This window comes from Ambystoma mexicanum, chromosome 6p (genome assembly GCF_040938575.1).
Source record: "Ambystoma mexicanum isolate Mex_15411 chromosome 6p, UKY_AmexF1_1, whole genome shotgun sequence".
NCBI lineage: Eukaryota > Metazoa > Chordata > Amphibia > Caudata > Ambystomatidae > Ambystoma > Ambystoma mexicanum.
Genome location: NC_090935.1, coordinates 338,968,158 through 338,986,837, shown reverse-complemented (window position 1 = coordinate 338,986,837; position 18,680 = coordinate 338,968,158). Strand labels below are relative to the sequence as shown.

At 43.4% G+C, this 18,680-nt stretch overlaps 1 protein-coding gene across 5 annotated transcripts in view; it reads left to right on the top strand.

Moving 5' to 3' along the window:
* Positions 1 to 18,680, top strand: part of AMACR (alpha-methylacyl-CoA racemase) — an 809,944-nt gene that overhangs the window by 701,060 nt on the left and 90,204 nt on the right. The window contains exon 6 of one of the 5 annotated variants that reach the window (XM_069627096.1): positions 7,032 to 7,131. The exons of the other annotated variants lie outside the window; for them this stretch is intronic. Within the exon in view, the coding sequence (XP_069483197.1) occupies positions 7,032 to 7,123 (92 nt within the window). The 3' untranslated portion in view covers positions 7,124 to 7,131. Of the gene's footprint in view, positions 1 to 7,031; positions 7,132 to 18,680 lie in introns of those variants that run through there. 5 annotated transcript variants of the gene reach the window in all.

Genomic DNA, 18,680 nt, shown 5'->3' with positions numbered 1-18,680 from the left:
AATGTCATACCTCATTGGGAGGGACTCTGACCGGAGAAGCCCCTGCACATATTGTGTATGATCTGTTAGAAAGGACGACACCCAAGCTAGGATTGCACCAGCCAAATTCATGTCAGCCGAGAGGCTGTTAACCAGAATCTTGTGACTAACCATGTCAGATGCCACAGAGATCGAGACACAAGTAGAACGGTACCTACATTACATGTTCAACTCTCTATTGTGTCCCCTCTGCCCCCCAAGCTGAATGCAATATCAACAAATATAATAACCACACACAGCGATCGCCGGTTATGGCCTCATGAATTTTTAAATTATTTTTAAGGTTTTGCTTGTACCCATACAGTCTCGTCAACTACTATGTTTATCATACAAATATATTACTAATTATTAAGGTTACACTCCGCTGTATTTTCTTCTGGATTATGCAAAGAATATTATGCAAAATTTTTATTTGGCCAATTTCTGCTATATTGTATGAAAGTAGAACATTTCCCTATTGGCAGCTTTACTTCCACCTTTGTTGGAGAATTGATTTTCTGTCTGCAGATTCATTTGGGATGCGCACATTGTGTTCTCCGTGGCTACTGTTATATATTCATAAGGAATGTTCTCGACTGAGTCAATTTGACTGTGTTATGTTCGAGTCCCTAAACAAAATATATTTATTGAGTACACAACATCTTTCATACTGAAGGGCTGTAATTGGTTTAGCACATTGCACATATTCGAATGCTGCATTATATTTGAAGCAGTGGGAAACTTGTGCTGAGCGTGGAGTCATGGTTGCGGAGTGCATGAGCAGTTCAATTCACAGTACCATCGCAGCGTCTCATGTGATTTTGAGTACATTTTTTGTCATAGAAGTTTTTAAATATAAAACAATACCACAAACGCCACAGCTGTAAAAACAGAGTTTCGCAATCACTAAATCTCTCTCCATACATCGTAATTTGCCTCTCCTTGGAGAGTATTAGAGCAGTTTGTTTGCCTCTGCACGCACCCGCCTATTCATCTTTAGAGTGGCTCTGATGCGGTCTCTTTATTGAGTTTGCATCTCGTGATTTATTATGCTGTAAGACCCTTGTTATCTTGTCAGATTTTGGGTAAAATTCAGTGTTTCACCCACTTTCTGCCAGTTCTCCTCTGTCTGGGTGAAATCTGCCTACAAAACTTCATCCCATATACACAAAGACTTTCCCACAAAAAAAAAAGTGTTCCAAATGCCAAACCAATGGAATGTTCACTTGACTTCATAGGTGCGTTATGCCGTTACGGGAATAATTAACACCACCTGAAAAGTGCCAGACGCCACAGGTCCAACCCATCACCCACACTTAACTACAAGGGGGCCACAAGTGAAGGAAGCCACACATAAGGGTGCCATGCGGGGAACAAGCACTGGCTGCAGACAGAGCAGTAGAGGAACGGGTCAGACTGACAAAAGCACATCACCCCTAGGCTCAGGCCATCACCCTTGAGTCTAACATAAGTCACTGATCATTGCCTAGACCCAGAAAGCATGACCTACCTATTATAGCTTATAGATCCTGACATAGTACCGCCAACCTGCAAAAATCCATCCTCATCACCCCTTACGTGTATACTGTATTTTTCTTTGAGTAGCACATATTATGCAGCATAACATTGTGATGAAATGTCACATCCTGATGTTTTCTTACTCCTGGAAAAAAGCTATATGCACTTCTTCAGTATGCATAGGAACATATTTGACTCCCTACTATCCAGTTCTACCAAATGACAGTCTTATCCAATTGAATTTGAACACTGGACAGTACATCTGTGCCACTGGTCCCACCCCAAGCAGAGGAGCAGGTCTCCAGGAAGCAGCAGCACACCCTGAATGTACAAATGGCATGTGATGCCAACCTGACCATCTTGCACTGTTTCTCCTGGTTCTCTTGGTCATCCCTTGATTCATACTCTTGTGCAACAATACCTTTTGAGTTTCATGGAGATGCACACGACCAGACGACCATGGCTCCTTAGTAAGTCTCTCTTCATCACATTGTGTATACTGTTCCCCATACACTACTGCGGTCACCTGCCAAAACCATGTTTCTTCCTTTCTTCACCAACCCAATCCCGGGTGACACTTAACAAGAACAACTTGTAAGTATCGGGTCCTATCTAATCCTGGTAAGGATAGACCAATATAGGACCTGAGTAGACTGGTCTGTGTGAAAAAATCACTCAAATACCAAAAATACGGGGCCAACTAGAACATTTCTAAAACACTACAGTTTAATCAGAGGAACAGAGTTAAAACAAGTATTAAATCAATCAACATGTGATAAGAAAATCAAAATCAAACACAAGTAAAATACTGTTCACACTGTGGGATAGGAAAACAAACAGATCCGATGGTGAACAATAAAAACAGGTAAGTACAACATAGTCACTGTGTACAAAAGATAATGGTGTTGGACATAGTTCAAGTTAGTGACTCTAATAGTATTCTGAGTCGTACAGTCTCGACATGTTTCAGTTCTTTGTCAATAATACAGAACTTTCATCAGGAGAGGAGTCAAATGGAAATCCTATCAAGAGTTTGGGCCAAAACACAAGACCTGCAATGGGTAAAAACAAGAAACAACGTCAGCAACGAATGCCATGAATGTTTCAAAAGACACCTAAATGGTGAATGAACCATAATGGGCAACAAACAGAGCGCAGCAGTGGTTGCAGCGGCCATGTTGGAAAGGGTTCTAATCAATACAAAAGTCGGGGCAGTACTAGCCGTCTAGATATCTTTAGTGGCAGATTGTCACAGGAAGCACATATACTTTGTGGGGTTTAGCATTTTTTGTGGAGTTAGAGGTAACCATTAGATACTTGTTAAGATGGCTGAAGAGAGAACCCTCGCATATAGCAATGATTACGCTGCAGCACTTATGAAGGCCATTTCCATTTTCAATCAATCTGAGATTGAAGATCTTACACCCCAGCCCAATGAATGGGATGAATTACTACAACTGAAAAAAAGACTACATTTTGTGCTCCCATCCATAGTCGTATCCCTGAATCTTTAGTGTTCAAGAGAAAAGCACTATCCAACGTCTCTAAATTGGAGTCTAATCTGATAAAACCTTTTCAGAATTTAAGCAAAGTCGAATCCCAGGCAATACAATCTTTGTCCTCTAACTCCAATATCGTGATCAAGAAGGCTGACAAAGGCGGTGCTATTGTAATCCTGAACAGGGTTGATTACATAAAGGAATGTGAAGGTCAACTTTCCAATGCTAATTACTACAAGCTACTGGACAATGACCCCATGAACACCCTCCTTTGGGAAATTACCAACAAAGTCACAAAGGCCAGGGACCGTGGCTGGATTTCAAAACAAGAATCAGAGTTCCTTATGAACACCAAACCCTCCATTTCGACTTTTTATTGTCTTCCCAAAATTCACAAGACACTGGTCAATCCGCCTGGTAGACCTATAGTTGCAGGTATTAACTCTGTGCTAGAGCCCTTTTCGAAATGTGTTGATCATTACCTTAAGGGCTATGTTAAACAAATGACATCCTATCTGGAAAAACTCCACTGATGCCATCAACAAGTTTGAAAACCACGCTTTCGACCCAGATACTTCCCTGCTTCTGGGGTTAGACATTGTATCTCTTTATACTAATATTCCCCAGCACTCCACCCTCAAAGTGATAGAAGAAATCTTGGTGACTAGAGAAGATCCTGACCTGGTTCCCACCTCTTTTCTGATTTGGTGTATTGAGATGGCCCTTATGAGGAATTAGTTCAAATTTAATGGTAGATTCTACCAACAAGTGGAAGGAACGGCCATGGGTGCTACTATGGCACCTAGTCTGGCCAATTTGTCTGTAGAGATATTTGAGAAACTCCACATTTACAACCAGGCCAACCCCTACTTCCAACATGTTATCAAATGGAAACAGTATATCGACGATATACTAGTGATCTGGACAGGCACATTGGATAAGGCGAAGGAATTTTTCCAGTGGGTCAACAACCTTAATAGACACCGTCAATTCATCTTTACCAGTGATCATCTGACCACGAATTTCCAGGATCTCACCGTTTTTCATCATCAGGGAGTACTGAACATCAAACCTTTCCACAAACCTACTGACAAAAATTCCTTATTGGTATATTCTAGCCACCAAATTAAACATCTGAGGGATAATCTCCCATTCGGGAAATTTCTGCGCCTTAAAAGAAATAGTTCCACCAACATGATTTATGAAACAGAAGTGAAAACTCTGACTAAGAAACTACGCCAAAGGGGCTATCCTCGTAAACTGGTTAAACAAGCAGCAAAGCGAGCCTTCAACAATCATATAGAAGCTCTACTTGAAGAAAAACCTCCAAAGGAACCTGATAATAGATTGGTATGTGTCAGTACATTTACTGACCAAAGCCTCAAAATCAAATCTATCATACAAAAACACTGGAAGATCTTGGAAACTAAAGAATCCCCTTTACCTAAACCTATTTTTTCATTTAAGAAAAGCACATCGATTGGTAATCGATTAAGCAGTAGCAAACTCAGAACCGTCGCCAATCTCTGGCCTAGCATCACTGCGATTTGGGGGCTTGACCCTTTTATTGGACATCATCCTTGCAGCCAATGCAGTCTCTGCAAAATCACTAAGAAAACCACCGAAGTGGACATAGGAACCTCTCGACCAAGGAAACAAAAAAGCAAGTTTGAATTTATTAGTGATCATGTTGTATATCTGATCCGATGAACATGCGGTATGTGGGCATGACCACCTGCAAAGCTAAACAAGAATTTTCGAACATAGAAGTTGCCTTAAGAATAAAATTGACAATGCCCCCATGGTTAAACATTTTTTTGAATTAAACCATATTTTTGAAGATTTTACTTGGACTATTCTTCAGTCGTGCAAAGGTGGCGGAGGTCCCAGCACTGCTCACCGTCTACTCCAAGTGGAACAGGAAATGATTTTTAGAATGAGGAGCGATATAAATGGTCTCAATGAATCTGTTGAGTGGCATAAACTCAAAAACGATGTACTTTTGATTGTGAGTTTAACAGACGTCTTCTGTCTCTCCTCCACAGATATGCCCTCATTCCATACTGTACCTTTCAGGGTGGCTGGGTAGATTTACCTTGTTGTGTACCATTGGAGTGACTAATCCTACACCACACTAAGTTAACAATGTGTGTGCCATGCATTATTCACCTCCATGCTAGTAGGTAGACTGTACCTTGTCCTTGGTGACCTCTACGTGCATCCTTGATCCACTTATTCAGGAGTGTCTAATGTACAACAGCACTGTATGTATAACATGATTTGGCTTATTGTATACCTTGTGGTCAGTGCTATATGGCTGTTTAAGTATGATCACTGTTCTACTTACAGTGTCTACAACGGATGTTAATTATATGTTAATTATTTGTTGTGATATATTCTCTGGTCACATGCAGGTCACATGCAGTCCACATGTTGATGTTATCCCTGACCTTACCCCAACTCTACTCTCGAGATGTCGGCTTGCGGCTGTCATGCATCATGTCCACATGCCCGCTAGACTCCCTGCAGCACGTCCAATCCCAACATCCGGTACACATGTAGGACGGCGGCCGTGTGAGCAGTTTGGGGTCCATAACTTACATCACAGCAGAAGTCGCATTCGGTCCCGGTTGTATCCATTTCTGCATTGGCAACTGCCGTAGCGCATTGGGTCAGGCAGAGTCAGGCGGTCACGTTCACTTCCGGTTCACGTGACAAGGAGACCTCGATCACGTGCTCTGTGTTGGGTCATGTGACTAGGAAACAAACGGTATAAAATCAGAGTTTACGGGACCACACATCGCTTCACAGCTGTTCTTCACGACTCTGTTTGGCGTTTGCTCTTCAATCTTGATTCCTGGATTACTCGAACTCGGGCCTCGAACTACGGACTTCTTTTGGCTTTTCCCTTTGGATTTGGCAGTTTTCCTTGTGGATATCTGGCTGTTTTTGACCTCAGGACTTTCATACCGGACTTCTTTTGGTTCTTCCCTGGATTGATTTTCACTTTTCACGAACTTACGTCTTCCACGTCAACAACTGCAGGTGGGCTCAGCAACTGGTGACTACTCTGACCACCATCCCAAGTCACCATCACCATCACCATTACCATCATCTGAAAGTGCTTCTCACGCAACCCCACATAGTTGTATCTCAGGCCCCTGTATGGTTAGCAGCGACCTTACTACCACACATCGGTAAGCTTCTTCCTGGACAGTACTATTCTATTCTGTATACTTCAACTGTGATTGTCTGTACTAATAATTGTTTGCCTTACAGCGGCCTTGGGGTTTCCAGTGCTACGTGGTTCCGGCGTTCCAGCATCTCCCACCTGTGGCCTCAAGGAGCGCATAGAGAGTCATATAATCTCTCCCTGTGTGGTACTTGGGGACGGAGGCCCCTCTAATCTTCACAACAATCAAGTCTCGACAGCGGCCTCTTGTGGGTTTACTTTACTTTACGCCACCTGATAGGATAATTCCCCAAAATGGAAGAACCAATGTAGACACCTTTAGGTCGTATTTCTATCCCTCCCATTGTGACTGTAGGTTACTCCACTCTCTGGTCTAACTAGCCTTAACGGGCGGACAATTGGAGATTCGAATGTCGTGTTATCCCTAGGATACATTTTTTGTCCCACCTAGACTGCTAGTACTGCTCCGACTTTTGTATTGATTAGAACCCTTTCCAACATGGCCGCTGCCGACCACCGCTGTGCTCTGTCTATTCTTTTGTAGCGGTAGGACTTTCATGCTTCGCGTCCCTTAACAACCATTTAGCGTGGGTTCTGTATGGCATCCATTTACTTTTGCAAACCGCATTCAACGCGTACATGGGTTTTCAACGGCACAAAGTGTTTACTCTGCATTTGAGATAAGGGGGGTGTCTTGGCCACACTTTGGGGGCCGGTACTCTGCGAGGGGATTCTTTAGTGTATTCTCTTGTCTGTTTCCGCAGCTATTTCAATGAATTTCTGTTTTCCGTTGTCTCCTGTAGCGAGAGCCGGATTTCCAGGTATCAACCTACCGGGCTTCACCTCGGACTGTTTTGAATTTTTTCCGAGCATCCACGTCTACCTTCGAGTTTGACTGCAAGGTAGAGTCCTTCAGCACTATAACTATTATTATATTCTTTCTCTCTTCATGTATACCTTCTGTGCCAGTGCTCATATTTCTCTGTCACTGGTAGATCTTTCTTTTGATATGGTAAAAATGTTTTTTCCAGGAACCCAGGTTTCACTCGGAGGCGGGACCTTTTGTCGAGCCCATTCCATCGGGGCATTAAGGAATATTGGGACATTTCGTTCCCTACTGTTAATTGCTGAACAGGCAATGCTTTACTTTTACGTGCTCATCTTTTCATCTATTTTTGAGTACGGCGCACAGTCTCCTGATTGTGCATTTCCACTTCCCTAGGATACCGGACACGTTGAGCCCATTTTCCTTACCTTGAACAAGCTATCAGCAGTTTGCAGTTTGCAGGGTTTCTAGGTTAGTACCATACTTTCTTACCCTCTAGTGGTTCTGTGTTTCTCCTCCATGTTTTTGCTAGCAACTGATAAGCCTGCTTTACCTTAGGAGTATTGACCTCCTCCTTTGATAACCCATATTTGGAGTTAAGGCCTCACAAGAACCATATTAACGTAATTTGTTGCCCATCATGGTTCATTCGCCATTTAGATGTCTTTTGAAACATTCACGGCATTCGTTGCTGACTTTGTTTCTTGTTTTTACCCCTGACAGGCCGTGTGTTTTGGCCCACACTCTTGATAGGATTTCTATTTGACTCCTCTCTTGATGAAAGTTCTGTATTATTGACAAAGAACTGAAACATGTTGAGACTGTATGACTCTGAATACTATTAGAGTCACTAACTTGAACTATGTCCAACACCATTATCTTTTGTACACAGTGACTATGTTGTACTTACCTGTTTTTATTGTTCACCATCGGATCTGTTTGTTTTCCTATCCCACAGTGTGAACAGTATTTTACTTGTGTTTGATTTTCTTATCACATGTTGATTGATTTAATACTTGTTTTAACTCTGTTCCTCTGATTAAACTGTAGTGTTTTAGAAATGTTCTAGTTGGCCCCGTATTTTTGCTGTGTGAGTGCTTTTTTCACACAGACAAGTCTACTCGGGTCCTATATTTCTCTTTTGACCGCTATGCATAGCACCACCCCTTGGATTACTAAATGACTGAGTCTTGGGTTTACTTACAATCCTCTAAATACATCTGGTTGTTGTATTTGGCCACAAACATTTGTTTCAATGGACTAAAGGAAATCTGAAATGAAAGTGAAGGCGAAAACTGGAGTGTAGAGTGTCCCAAGCGATGTCAAGTCATCTGACCACAACTACCCCAACCCTGTGAATCATCTGGTGGGGAGCATGTAAGGTGCCAGTATATGCCATTAGTGGCCACAGCTCACACTCTGACATGATCACAAGTAGACAAATGTGTACCAACCCTCCAACCATATATCTACTCTTCTAACATACAGATGAATGAGCCTATCAGCTGCTGCCTTGAATCCCCAGAGACAGGAGCTGTGTTTTATACAATGAGCTTCATATTAGGATATGTGGAACTAATGAGGCCCCTTGACGTCCTGACAGCACGATTTGAATGCCTTTCCTTCTCAGGGGTGAGGGGAGAATATAAACCCAGAATAGTGTGGATCCTCCTCTTACTCTGCGTAACACTGCAATATATATTTATTAAAGGGCGGAAATAACCACCCTATAGTAAAGGTGATTCGGGCTCCCATAGAAACCTCTCAAAATTCTATTGTTAATAACTTTTGATTCAAGTAACTGGTTTGACCGAAATTCCGGACTGAAAAGTTTTGTAAAGATGCTTTAAAAAATAAGAAAGTTATTAAGCGTCTCCAACATTAATTTTCCCAAAAGTGCAGGCTATTGCCCATTGATTTTCCTATTGACAAAGGTCAATGTTTGCCAAAGCGCACCCACCAGACCGCTGGAGAGAATGGGAGCAGGTCCGAAACAACTTGAGCACGAAGCATTGACTCGAGATCCATGCGTAGTTTGGGGTAATTCCATTCTCTCGTTATTTAAATATTTGTTGGAGGAGGAGGTGCCGCCTTCTCAGAAATAGCTATATCTTGGGGATTTACCCAAAACCGGGTGTTTTAAGAAATTAAACGACTGCCATCTTGGTTTTCTCTCGATGCTAGCAATATCTGCATCGATAGCCGAGGATATATGAAATTGAAACGCAGGAAAAAAGCTATTTGCAGGTCAAAAACACGCAAATGCCATCAGGCTAGAGGTGGGGGTGAGGGGTGGTTAGAGGGCACGGAGTGCAGTTTGGGGATTGGAGAGGGTCTAGGGACTGAGTTTGCAACACAAAGCTTTCTGTAGCCTCAGCTATAGCCTCGAATAGCCGACATCTCATAGCAAATTGTGTCAGAGGACAGCGTGTGTTGTGGCAAAAAAGGGAGAGGGCAGGGGAGGTGAGGAGGCCATCTGTGGAGTGGGGGATCTGGAACTGATCAGGGGGCAGGAAAGCATTGTTTTTCTCACCCATTTTGCCGATACTCGTGGCTATATCCGGGCCTATGAAGGACTACATATACCCACGAGTAAGATTAGTTCCGTGCACGCAGCTATACATTTTAGGGTGTCTGTGTTTTATTTCTTTTTGAAAGTTAGTTTTATGGGTATAGTGATGTTGGGGGTGTAAAATCACTGAACTGGCTCTGGTCATTGACACAGTAGGTATTTGGGAGTCTTATCTGTTGTGGCTGTGTCTCTTTAGAACATGTGAGAATTTGGAGAAAAACAGTAGAAAATAGTTTAAAAAAAATGCATACAAAAAGGAGCCATCCTACTCTAGTTTTAGATGACCCATGCACTGTAGTTTAGTCTGTGTATTGTCACTCATGCTAGTATATCTTGTGCCCATTAAATGTTTCCCTACCTAGTTTATTGTCATGTATTGTTCTCTGCTTTGTTTAACTTCACCTACTTTACATTACTACATGAGCTGTGTTCTACTGTTTTTCTCTTTTAAGTTCTATTGTAATTAAAAATCTGAAGTGAGCCTCCTCCCCTCTTAGCTTACATTTTATAACCACTGTTATAATAAAAATCAGTGAACTGTAGCCGCAGGCATACTACCAAAGAAAAATGTTTGTCATTATTTTATTGTATTTGTTTATTTATATGTGATAAGTAGTCCTTTAAAGGACTGTTTTGTGGAACACTGAATATTATTCCAGCATATTTGGAGTACTGTTTTGATGTTATGAAGGAGCACTGCATTTCCCTCAACCGTTAGGTGTACTTCATGTCTATAGAAATTGGCCATGTACAAATCTGTTGTTTGAAATCCATAATTGGTTGTGGCCTCATGAATGCTGGAACTACTTTTTCATATCTGTGATTTCTCAATGTTACCATTAAATCTGACGGCTCATCTCCATTTTTGCTTCAGAGTCAAATTGGAAAAGATAAAGATGCTGTGAGGAAATAGTTCCATTCGTTTTCCCATTTCTTTTTTCATCATTAAAGTAAGGGGCACACCTCGCACATTCCCCAAATCATTGCGTCCACAATGAATTAGTATGACATTTGGGTACCCTCTACTTCTCAGATTGAACAATTTTGAAAACACTTGGAACCAATGCATTCCCTGCAATCCAGACCATTTAATTGTAAAGTCTCTCAAACCATGTTAATATTTAGTTTCTCAGAAAAAGCCAGTAGCCAAAACAGCCAACTGTCACCAATCGGCCACACAGGTTTAAAACCCGCAATGCTACCTGCAGTATTTATCTGTTTTCAAGAAAATGATTCCTATTTTGATTTTCTAGTAGTTTGTATGAGCAGGCTATGTATTATGTGTGTTTTGGAGTTTGTAATTGGTTGATCTGTTGTAATTATCTGTGGCTATCCAGCAGCCACTCAGTACGCAACGTTGATACCCACGGGTAGATTTGGAGCCCTATGCAGCCGCAGCTATATTAGGGCAAATGTAACGTTGTGAGTTTGTGGACGTGTGGTAGCCACAGCTATCTGACATTTTGGGTGGAGTAGTATCATAGATTCATTGAGTTTTCTGGGGGATTGTGAGAGACCAGGGCAGTGGAGTAGGAGAGTAGTCAGTGGAGGGGGGCTGGTATGTGCGTTGGGACACATGTTTGGAGTTTGGGGGAGTGGAAATACATTTTGTTAATTTGTAGTTTTTGCAACCAGCTGCAGCTAACAGCAAAAGTCCACAAAAGACTTTTGTATAACCGCGTCTGTATAATGCACATGCGTAGGCGCATCAACCATTTCCGTCATTTTATTGGTTGTATCTGTAAGCGCAGTTATATATATATATTATATATATATATATAGCTGCGTCCATAAACCTACATTTTCTGTGCAATAATCATATTGTTATGTGGATAATACAGCACACAATTTTATTTGTGTGTGTTTGATCTGCTTGGGTGTTCTCTTATTACATTTAAAGTTTTGGCGGTTTGCTTAGTTTGATTTTGGGCTTGCATAGAAAATGTTCGTGTAGTCGCGAATACTAAGCAAGATCTTCAGCTGTGTCAAATAGCCACGGCTATTCAAAATGCTGGGTGATTTCTGTGAGTTTCATTGTTTGTTATTGGTGGTTGTTACTTTTTTTTATTTCTGTAGCTCTCTGTGATAGGCTGTGGTGAAAATGTGTCATCCCTTACATCCCCTATGGACCCGAGATGTTTCCTGTTCAAATGTCTTTTGGTCGGACCCCACTCTCTTAAGTGGTACCTCTAACAATCACATGGTATGCAAGTGTTCTCCCCTGAGTTTCAATAAGTTTGCATCACCTCAAAACTTGGCATGTTGATCTATTGGGGGGGGTGGGGTGGGAGGAGGGAAATGGGGAAGGGAGTTATTGCAAAAAAAAAAGAGAAAATATCATTGACGATCTGGTTCATTATGATTGTTTTGCTGGTTGGGTCGGCTCTCCCGCCCATCCTTATATGTATACTGTCAATAAAAAACAAATTTAAAAAAAGAAAATGTGTCATCCATTTTAGTAGTTTTATATATAGTCCTCTTTTTTGGTATGTATGTATGTGTATATATATATATTTCTGAGGCTTGTGAAATCTGCTTAGATCACATGCTATGCATAGGCCAACATCTAGTAGAAGCTGCGGAGTATTACAGTTGTTGTTTTCGAAACTCGAAAAGGGACATCGACAGGGCATGCCAGTAATACTATCCCTAGTGTGACGTGTGACGTCCACTGTACCCATGGTCCTTCACGTGTCGAGGTCCCTCAGATTGTTTTTTTCCGCCATCGTGAGCGGTCGCATTAAGCGGAGTTGAATTTCGGGTATTTGCCATTTGCTTTTGCAAATTTAAAAAAATAGTTTCTCTTTCTGTCCTTTTATGCCCGACACTTTGCTCTCGATGCAGTGAAGATCAAGGAAAAGGACAAGCCTCCCATGGACCCCCTTTCGACCTTGGAAGACCCAATGGGTCTAAGCCATTACAGTAGGGAGAGTGGGGGGTGGTCATTATACAATGTATTTATCCTCTCCTTCCCCTTATCGCCCAGCTGCCTCCCCAGACATGGATAAGACACCCTTAAAATTCTGCCCAAATTGGTATAAAAAAAACGCTGTGGATCGACAAACACAGGGGCTGTAAACTCTGTTTGAATCATGACCACGACGAAAGGGCACTGTCAAGCTTGTAAGCTTTTTCAATCCAAGATCGCAGAACGAAGCGCTGGGCCCCTCACGCCATGCAGGCAAGGACATGGAGGGAGCCTCCAGTGACTTTGATGGGGAACAGTCACGTTCCCAAGTGCTAGCCCCCTGATCCTGGGGGACAAGAGCATTACATCTTCCCATCACACTAAACACACAACCCACAGCGATGTGCCGACTCCGCCAGACAAATGCCGAGATTCGGCATGTAGGGGCAGATCGTGGATTCACTGTCCTCTGGACACTCAAAGTCACGGTTGCCTCATGACGGGCCCAATAAGACTGAAGACGCCGGCCACAAAACTTCTACAACTGAACGCCGGCGGACACGCCGAAGGCCCTTCTCTGTGCTGAAACTCGACGTGTTTCGTTGAAACCGGTAGGGAAGCCTAAAGATTCAGGATTATCTCACTTGATTCAAAAACATGTCCCAGAAACTCTTATTAGAGGTTCTAATTCCAAAAAATCTTCCTCTAAGAGCCCAAATCATAAGGACAAGTACCAGAAGACCAAGATCCATAAAGAAAAGTTTGTCCCACAAGATGAGGGGAAGTGCCCATTAAGTGAGGCCCTACATAATAAAGATCTTACCCAGACACCTAATGTACCTTACTCTGGCGTCTTCCCCAGCTCAGCTAAGTTGTCATCAGAGGACATAGAGTTATGTCTAGAATGTCTTTCTTTGCAGATTTCTTTGAAATAAATCCGAATGCTTTAGAAAGTTTTCAAAATACACCTCTAACTGATCAGGCATCAAGCTCTCAACCCAGGTCTTCCACTATTCAGCCCCTGTTTTCATCCCAACCTCCAACTAAAAGGTCTTGCACTGCAGACCTTTATGACATGCATGCAGACACAGAGGGAGATCAGGAGAAGGATGTATACTATGATGGGGAGGAGGGTGATTATAATAATGACAATGAGTCTGCGGTTTATAATATAGACTCTCCTATTCCACAAGACTCCCCCTTACCTGATTCCCCAGTGGATAATCAGCCAGTCTTTAATGATCTATTAATCAAAGCAGCTGAGCACTTCGGAATTGAAACCCACGAAACTCAGCACGACAAGGGTTTTGCAGAGCGTATCGCAGGGGACAAAAAAACAGCCACCCAGTTTATACGCATATTAAAGTCAGTTCACAGGAGGATCCAACCCTCTCTTGAAACGCCCGCCCGTCAATCCACGAATAGAAAAACTATTCCGACCAGCACCATCTGATCCATTATAAATCAGAGGACACCTTAAACCAGATTAACTAGTAGTCACAACTACCCAGAAGGGGGCGGGTACACCTCTAGCCTCTTCAGAAGCTCCCCCAGACAAGGAGAGCAAGAAGCTCTACACCTTGGATAGGAAAGTGGCAACTTCGGCAGCATACCAAGCTAGAATCGCCAACAATTCTTCACTGTTGCGAGCTATGACTGCAATAAATGGGACGAAATTTCTGCCCTTGGTGATTCTGCACCAAGAGCCTCTAGAAGTAAACTTGCCCTTGTAGCAGCTGAGGGCAAAGTTACTGCCAGCAGTCTGCTAAAAAGTGACCTTGATGCTGCAGACAATGCCGGACGCATAATTGCTGAAGGAACCATTCTCAAGCGCCATGCTTTGCTTCGCCAATCCAGTTTTAAACTTGAGACACAGGCAACGTTGCTCAACATGCCAGTGGAACCTATTGTCATATCCGGCAAAGAAGTGGAGGATGCTCTAAAGTCAGCCAAAGAGGAGTATGAAACTTTCGAATCTCTTGGCCAATTTACCAACAAACAAACTGGGCAAAGGGTCGGAAACCATTTTCGTCGGTTTCGCAGACTAAACTCCCAAAGAGGCTCAGGCTATGGACAAAACCAAAATTCTTCATGGAACAGCAACCAGGGTCAAGCGTCCCAGGGCTATCCTAGAGGCCAGCGCAGAGGACACAGCAAGGGGAGAGCCTCCACCTCCAGAGGTGGAGGAACGCCTCCCAAACCTTGACAACCTGCCACTGGCCCACTCCCATGCCTCCCCAGTAGGGGGACGAATTTCAAACTTCACTGACACCTGGGAGGGAATAACCACAGATAAGTGGGTGTTATCAACAGTAGTGGTAGGTTATTGCGTGGAGCTCATAGGAACACCATCAAACCTCTCCGCCGCGCCAAAGGAAAATATCAAAAGAAGAACAATTCATCTTAATAGAAGAGGTCAACACGCTGCTCCTCAAGAACGCCATCGAGATTGTGCCATACGACGAGGTAAACAAGGGTATTTATTCAAAATATTTCCTTGTACCAAAGACAGATCTGACAATGCGCCCGGTATTAGACTTGTGCCCTACGAACACTTATGTAAAGCCACAAAAGTTCAGTATAACACTACAAGAAGTAATTCCCCTGCTTAAACGGGGGGATTACATGGCAACATTGGATATGAAAGATGCATATTTTCATATTTCAATGCTCCCAGCGCACAGAAAACTCTTACGGTTCAAAGTAGCAAACCAGCACTACCAATTCAAGGTGCTACCCTTTGGAATAACATCAGCTCCAAGGGTGTTCACCAAGGTACTGGCGGTGGTGGCGGCGGCGAACTTGTGCAGGGAGGAAATCCCACTGTACCCCTATCTGGACGACTGGCTGATCACATGAGAGACTCCCCATCTTTGCAAACTAAACACGCAAAGAACCATAAATCTTCTCTTCTAATTGGGCTTCTTGATGAACGAGAAAAAATAGTCTTGTACCAAACACCTCAAAACAGTTCCTAGGAGCTGTATTGGATACAAAACAGGCTTGGCCTTCCCATCCATGGAAAGAGTGCAGAACATGCTTCGGCAAATAACTCAATATGAAGCTGGTCTCCAGTTAAGCGTACGCAAAGCTATGCGTTTGCTAGGCATGATGGCATCATGCATATATCTAGTCGCACACGCATGTCTGTGCATGCAACTAATGCAGGAGTAGTTGGCGAAATAATGGTCTCAGGCAAGTGGTCAGTGGGATGATCTAGTGGTCGTTTCGCCAACACTAGTACAGAGCCAACTCTGGTGGACAAGATAAATCTGTTAAGGGGAAAACCCTTCCACGATCCGGAAACACAAGTGATTCTCACAACAGACGCGTCGCTCTCCGGGTGGGGGGCTCATTATCTTCACCACACAGCACATGGTCTGTGGAGCCAAGTCACCTCACAGAATGGAATCAACCTGCTGGAACTACTAGCAGTACTCAAAGTACTCCAAGCTCAGCCGAACAGTCGGTTCAAATCCTGATGGACAGCACAACTGCGATGTTCTACATCAACAAACGGGGTCATACTCTCTCCAAGTCCCTATCCTCAACACATTCCAGGGGTACTCAACACTCTAGCAGACTCTCTGAGCAGAGATCCCCTACCAGAGGCACACGAGTGGCAACTAGACTCAGGCGTCTTTGACCTCTCAATGGGGTTACCCCACAATAGACTTGTTCGCTACAGGAGAAAACAAGCAATGCCCAGATGCCCAGACTTCGCGTCCAGGTTGCCCCAGCCAGACTCCAAGGGGAACGCCCTATGGATGAACAGGTCAGGGAAATTTGCTTACGCTCCCCCCCCCCCCCGACTCAATGAGCAGGATAGTGAACAAGATGCACAGAGAACAGATGACGCTTATCCTAGCTGCTCCTATGTGGGCGAGACCGCCATGGTATCCACATCTTTGCAAACTGGCGATGTGCGATCCCATCAATCTCCCATACCTAACCAACCTGTTAACACGGGGGAATAGTACACCCTCTACCACACTCGATGAACTTGGCAGCATGGCTCCTGAAGTCAGAGTTCGGACACCTTAATTTACCACAGCGGTGTATGGATATCCTCCAGGAGGCATGAAATCCTAACACTAGACACTGTTATTTTGACAAGTGGAGGAGATTCGTAATTTGGTGCCAGTCCAAACAAATCAACACCATAGAATGTACTCCTTTACACATTCTCAACTATATGCACCACTTGTTAGACTCTAGGTTAGTATTCAACTCTATTAAGGTCCTTCTGGCGGCTTTATCAGCTTATACTATCTCTCAGAGCAAGGTATCGTGGTGGAAGATTCCAGTCATTAAGGCATTCACAGAGGGAGTCAAAAGACTTTTTGACCCCCCTTTTTATAGCCCACCACCAGGTTGGGATCTCAAAGTAGTGCTAATAAAGCTCATGGTGCACCCATTCGAGCCTATGCATAAGTCAAGCTTTAAACACCTGACATACAAGACTGCCTTCTTAGTGGCTATTACTTCCATAAAATGAGTTAGTGAATTGCAAGCATTGTCAGTGCAGGACCCTTTCTTTATCATACATACAGATAAATTGGTTTACGTACTCATCCTAGGTTCTCCCCTAAATTAATTTCTAAATTCCATGTGAACCAATCTATTGAGCTTCCAGCTTTCTTTCAGAGACCAACTAGCTCAACTGAGGTAAAACTCCACACACTAGATGTGAGGAGGGTGGTTCTTTACTATGTAAACAAGACCAGACCGACTTGTTTGTCTCCATAGCACCAGACAGAGCAGGAGACCGCATTTCTAAAAATGCCATCTCCAGATGGATAGTAAGATGTATTCAATTGTGCTATTCATTATCAAACAAAACCCTGCCTTTTAGACCAAGAGCTCATTCCACAAGGAGCACTGGAGCTACTCTGGTCTTTATCGCAAACGTCCCCTTAGACAGCATTTTCAAAGCAGCTACATGAGGGTCAGTACACACCTTTACTCGGCACTACTGCATTGACACACATTCCACACAGGTGGGACAAGCGATTCTAAAACATCTGTTTGCCACTACTCCTTCTCATGACCCACCACTTTCTCCTAACACTGCTCGCTAATCCATGCATACCATGTGATCTAAGCAGATTCCACAAGCCTCAGAAGGGATACATTATTCACTGTAATCGTAGATTCACATGCACCCACCCTTCCTCCCCTGAGAGAAGGCGCATAGATGTTATATGAGCTTTCTTCTTATATCTGCTTGGCTACAACTGTACTCAGACTACACTTCATGCAACCTCATGTCAGAACAAAACAATCTTAGGGACCTTGACGAGTGAAGGACCATGGGTACAGTGGATGTCACACTAGGGATAGTATTACTGGCACGACCTGTCGACGTCCCTTTTCGAGTTTAAAAAACAACAACTGTAATACTCTGTAGCTTCCACTAGTTGTTGGCCTATACATAGCATGTGAATCAAAGCAGATACAAGCATCAGAAATAAGATTACAGTGAGTAATGTATCCCCTATATATACATATATATTGAAATATTGAAAAAAAAAATCTTTACTTGTGTTATGAAGTTGTCTCACTGTATGTAAATAGTCATGGCCATGCTTGCTATTCGTAGAGAGCAAGATGTTTATTGTGTATGATGTATTAGTACCCGGCGAAGGCGCAATCCAAATGAAAGGACCATTCTGATTGGCCCTCCCCGGGGCATTACCCAGCAGGGAATCCCTTGGATTCCATGCCTTTCTCCCTGGCGTGGGGCGTGGCAGCCCCTCAGCCAATGAGGAGGCTCGAAGCAGGGCCACCCCCCCCTCGAGCCTCCACACGGCTGTAGGCCGCCTTCGTCCCCCGCCGAGGATTTAGGTATGTTTTCTAATTTTTTTTTTCCTCCCCCGTCCGCACCCACCCACCGCCACTTCCCTTCTCCCTGCTTTGTCCCCGGTGGGGAGATGCAGCCTCCAGCCGTGTGGAGACTCAGAGCAGAGAATGTTTACTCTTAAAGTTGTTTCTATTACTGTTTGTACTATCCAGCCAGGTGTAAGGTTGAGTTGGGGATCTGTTTTTCATGACCTGTAATAAAGGTTATTATATCTCACTGGAAACTGCGTAGAACTACTCTTCATTGGTGACAAGGATCTTATGACAGACCCCTGGCACTTCAG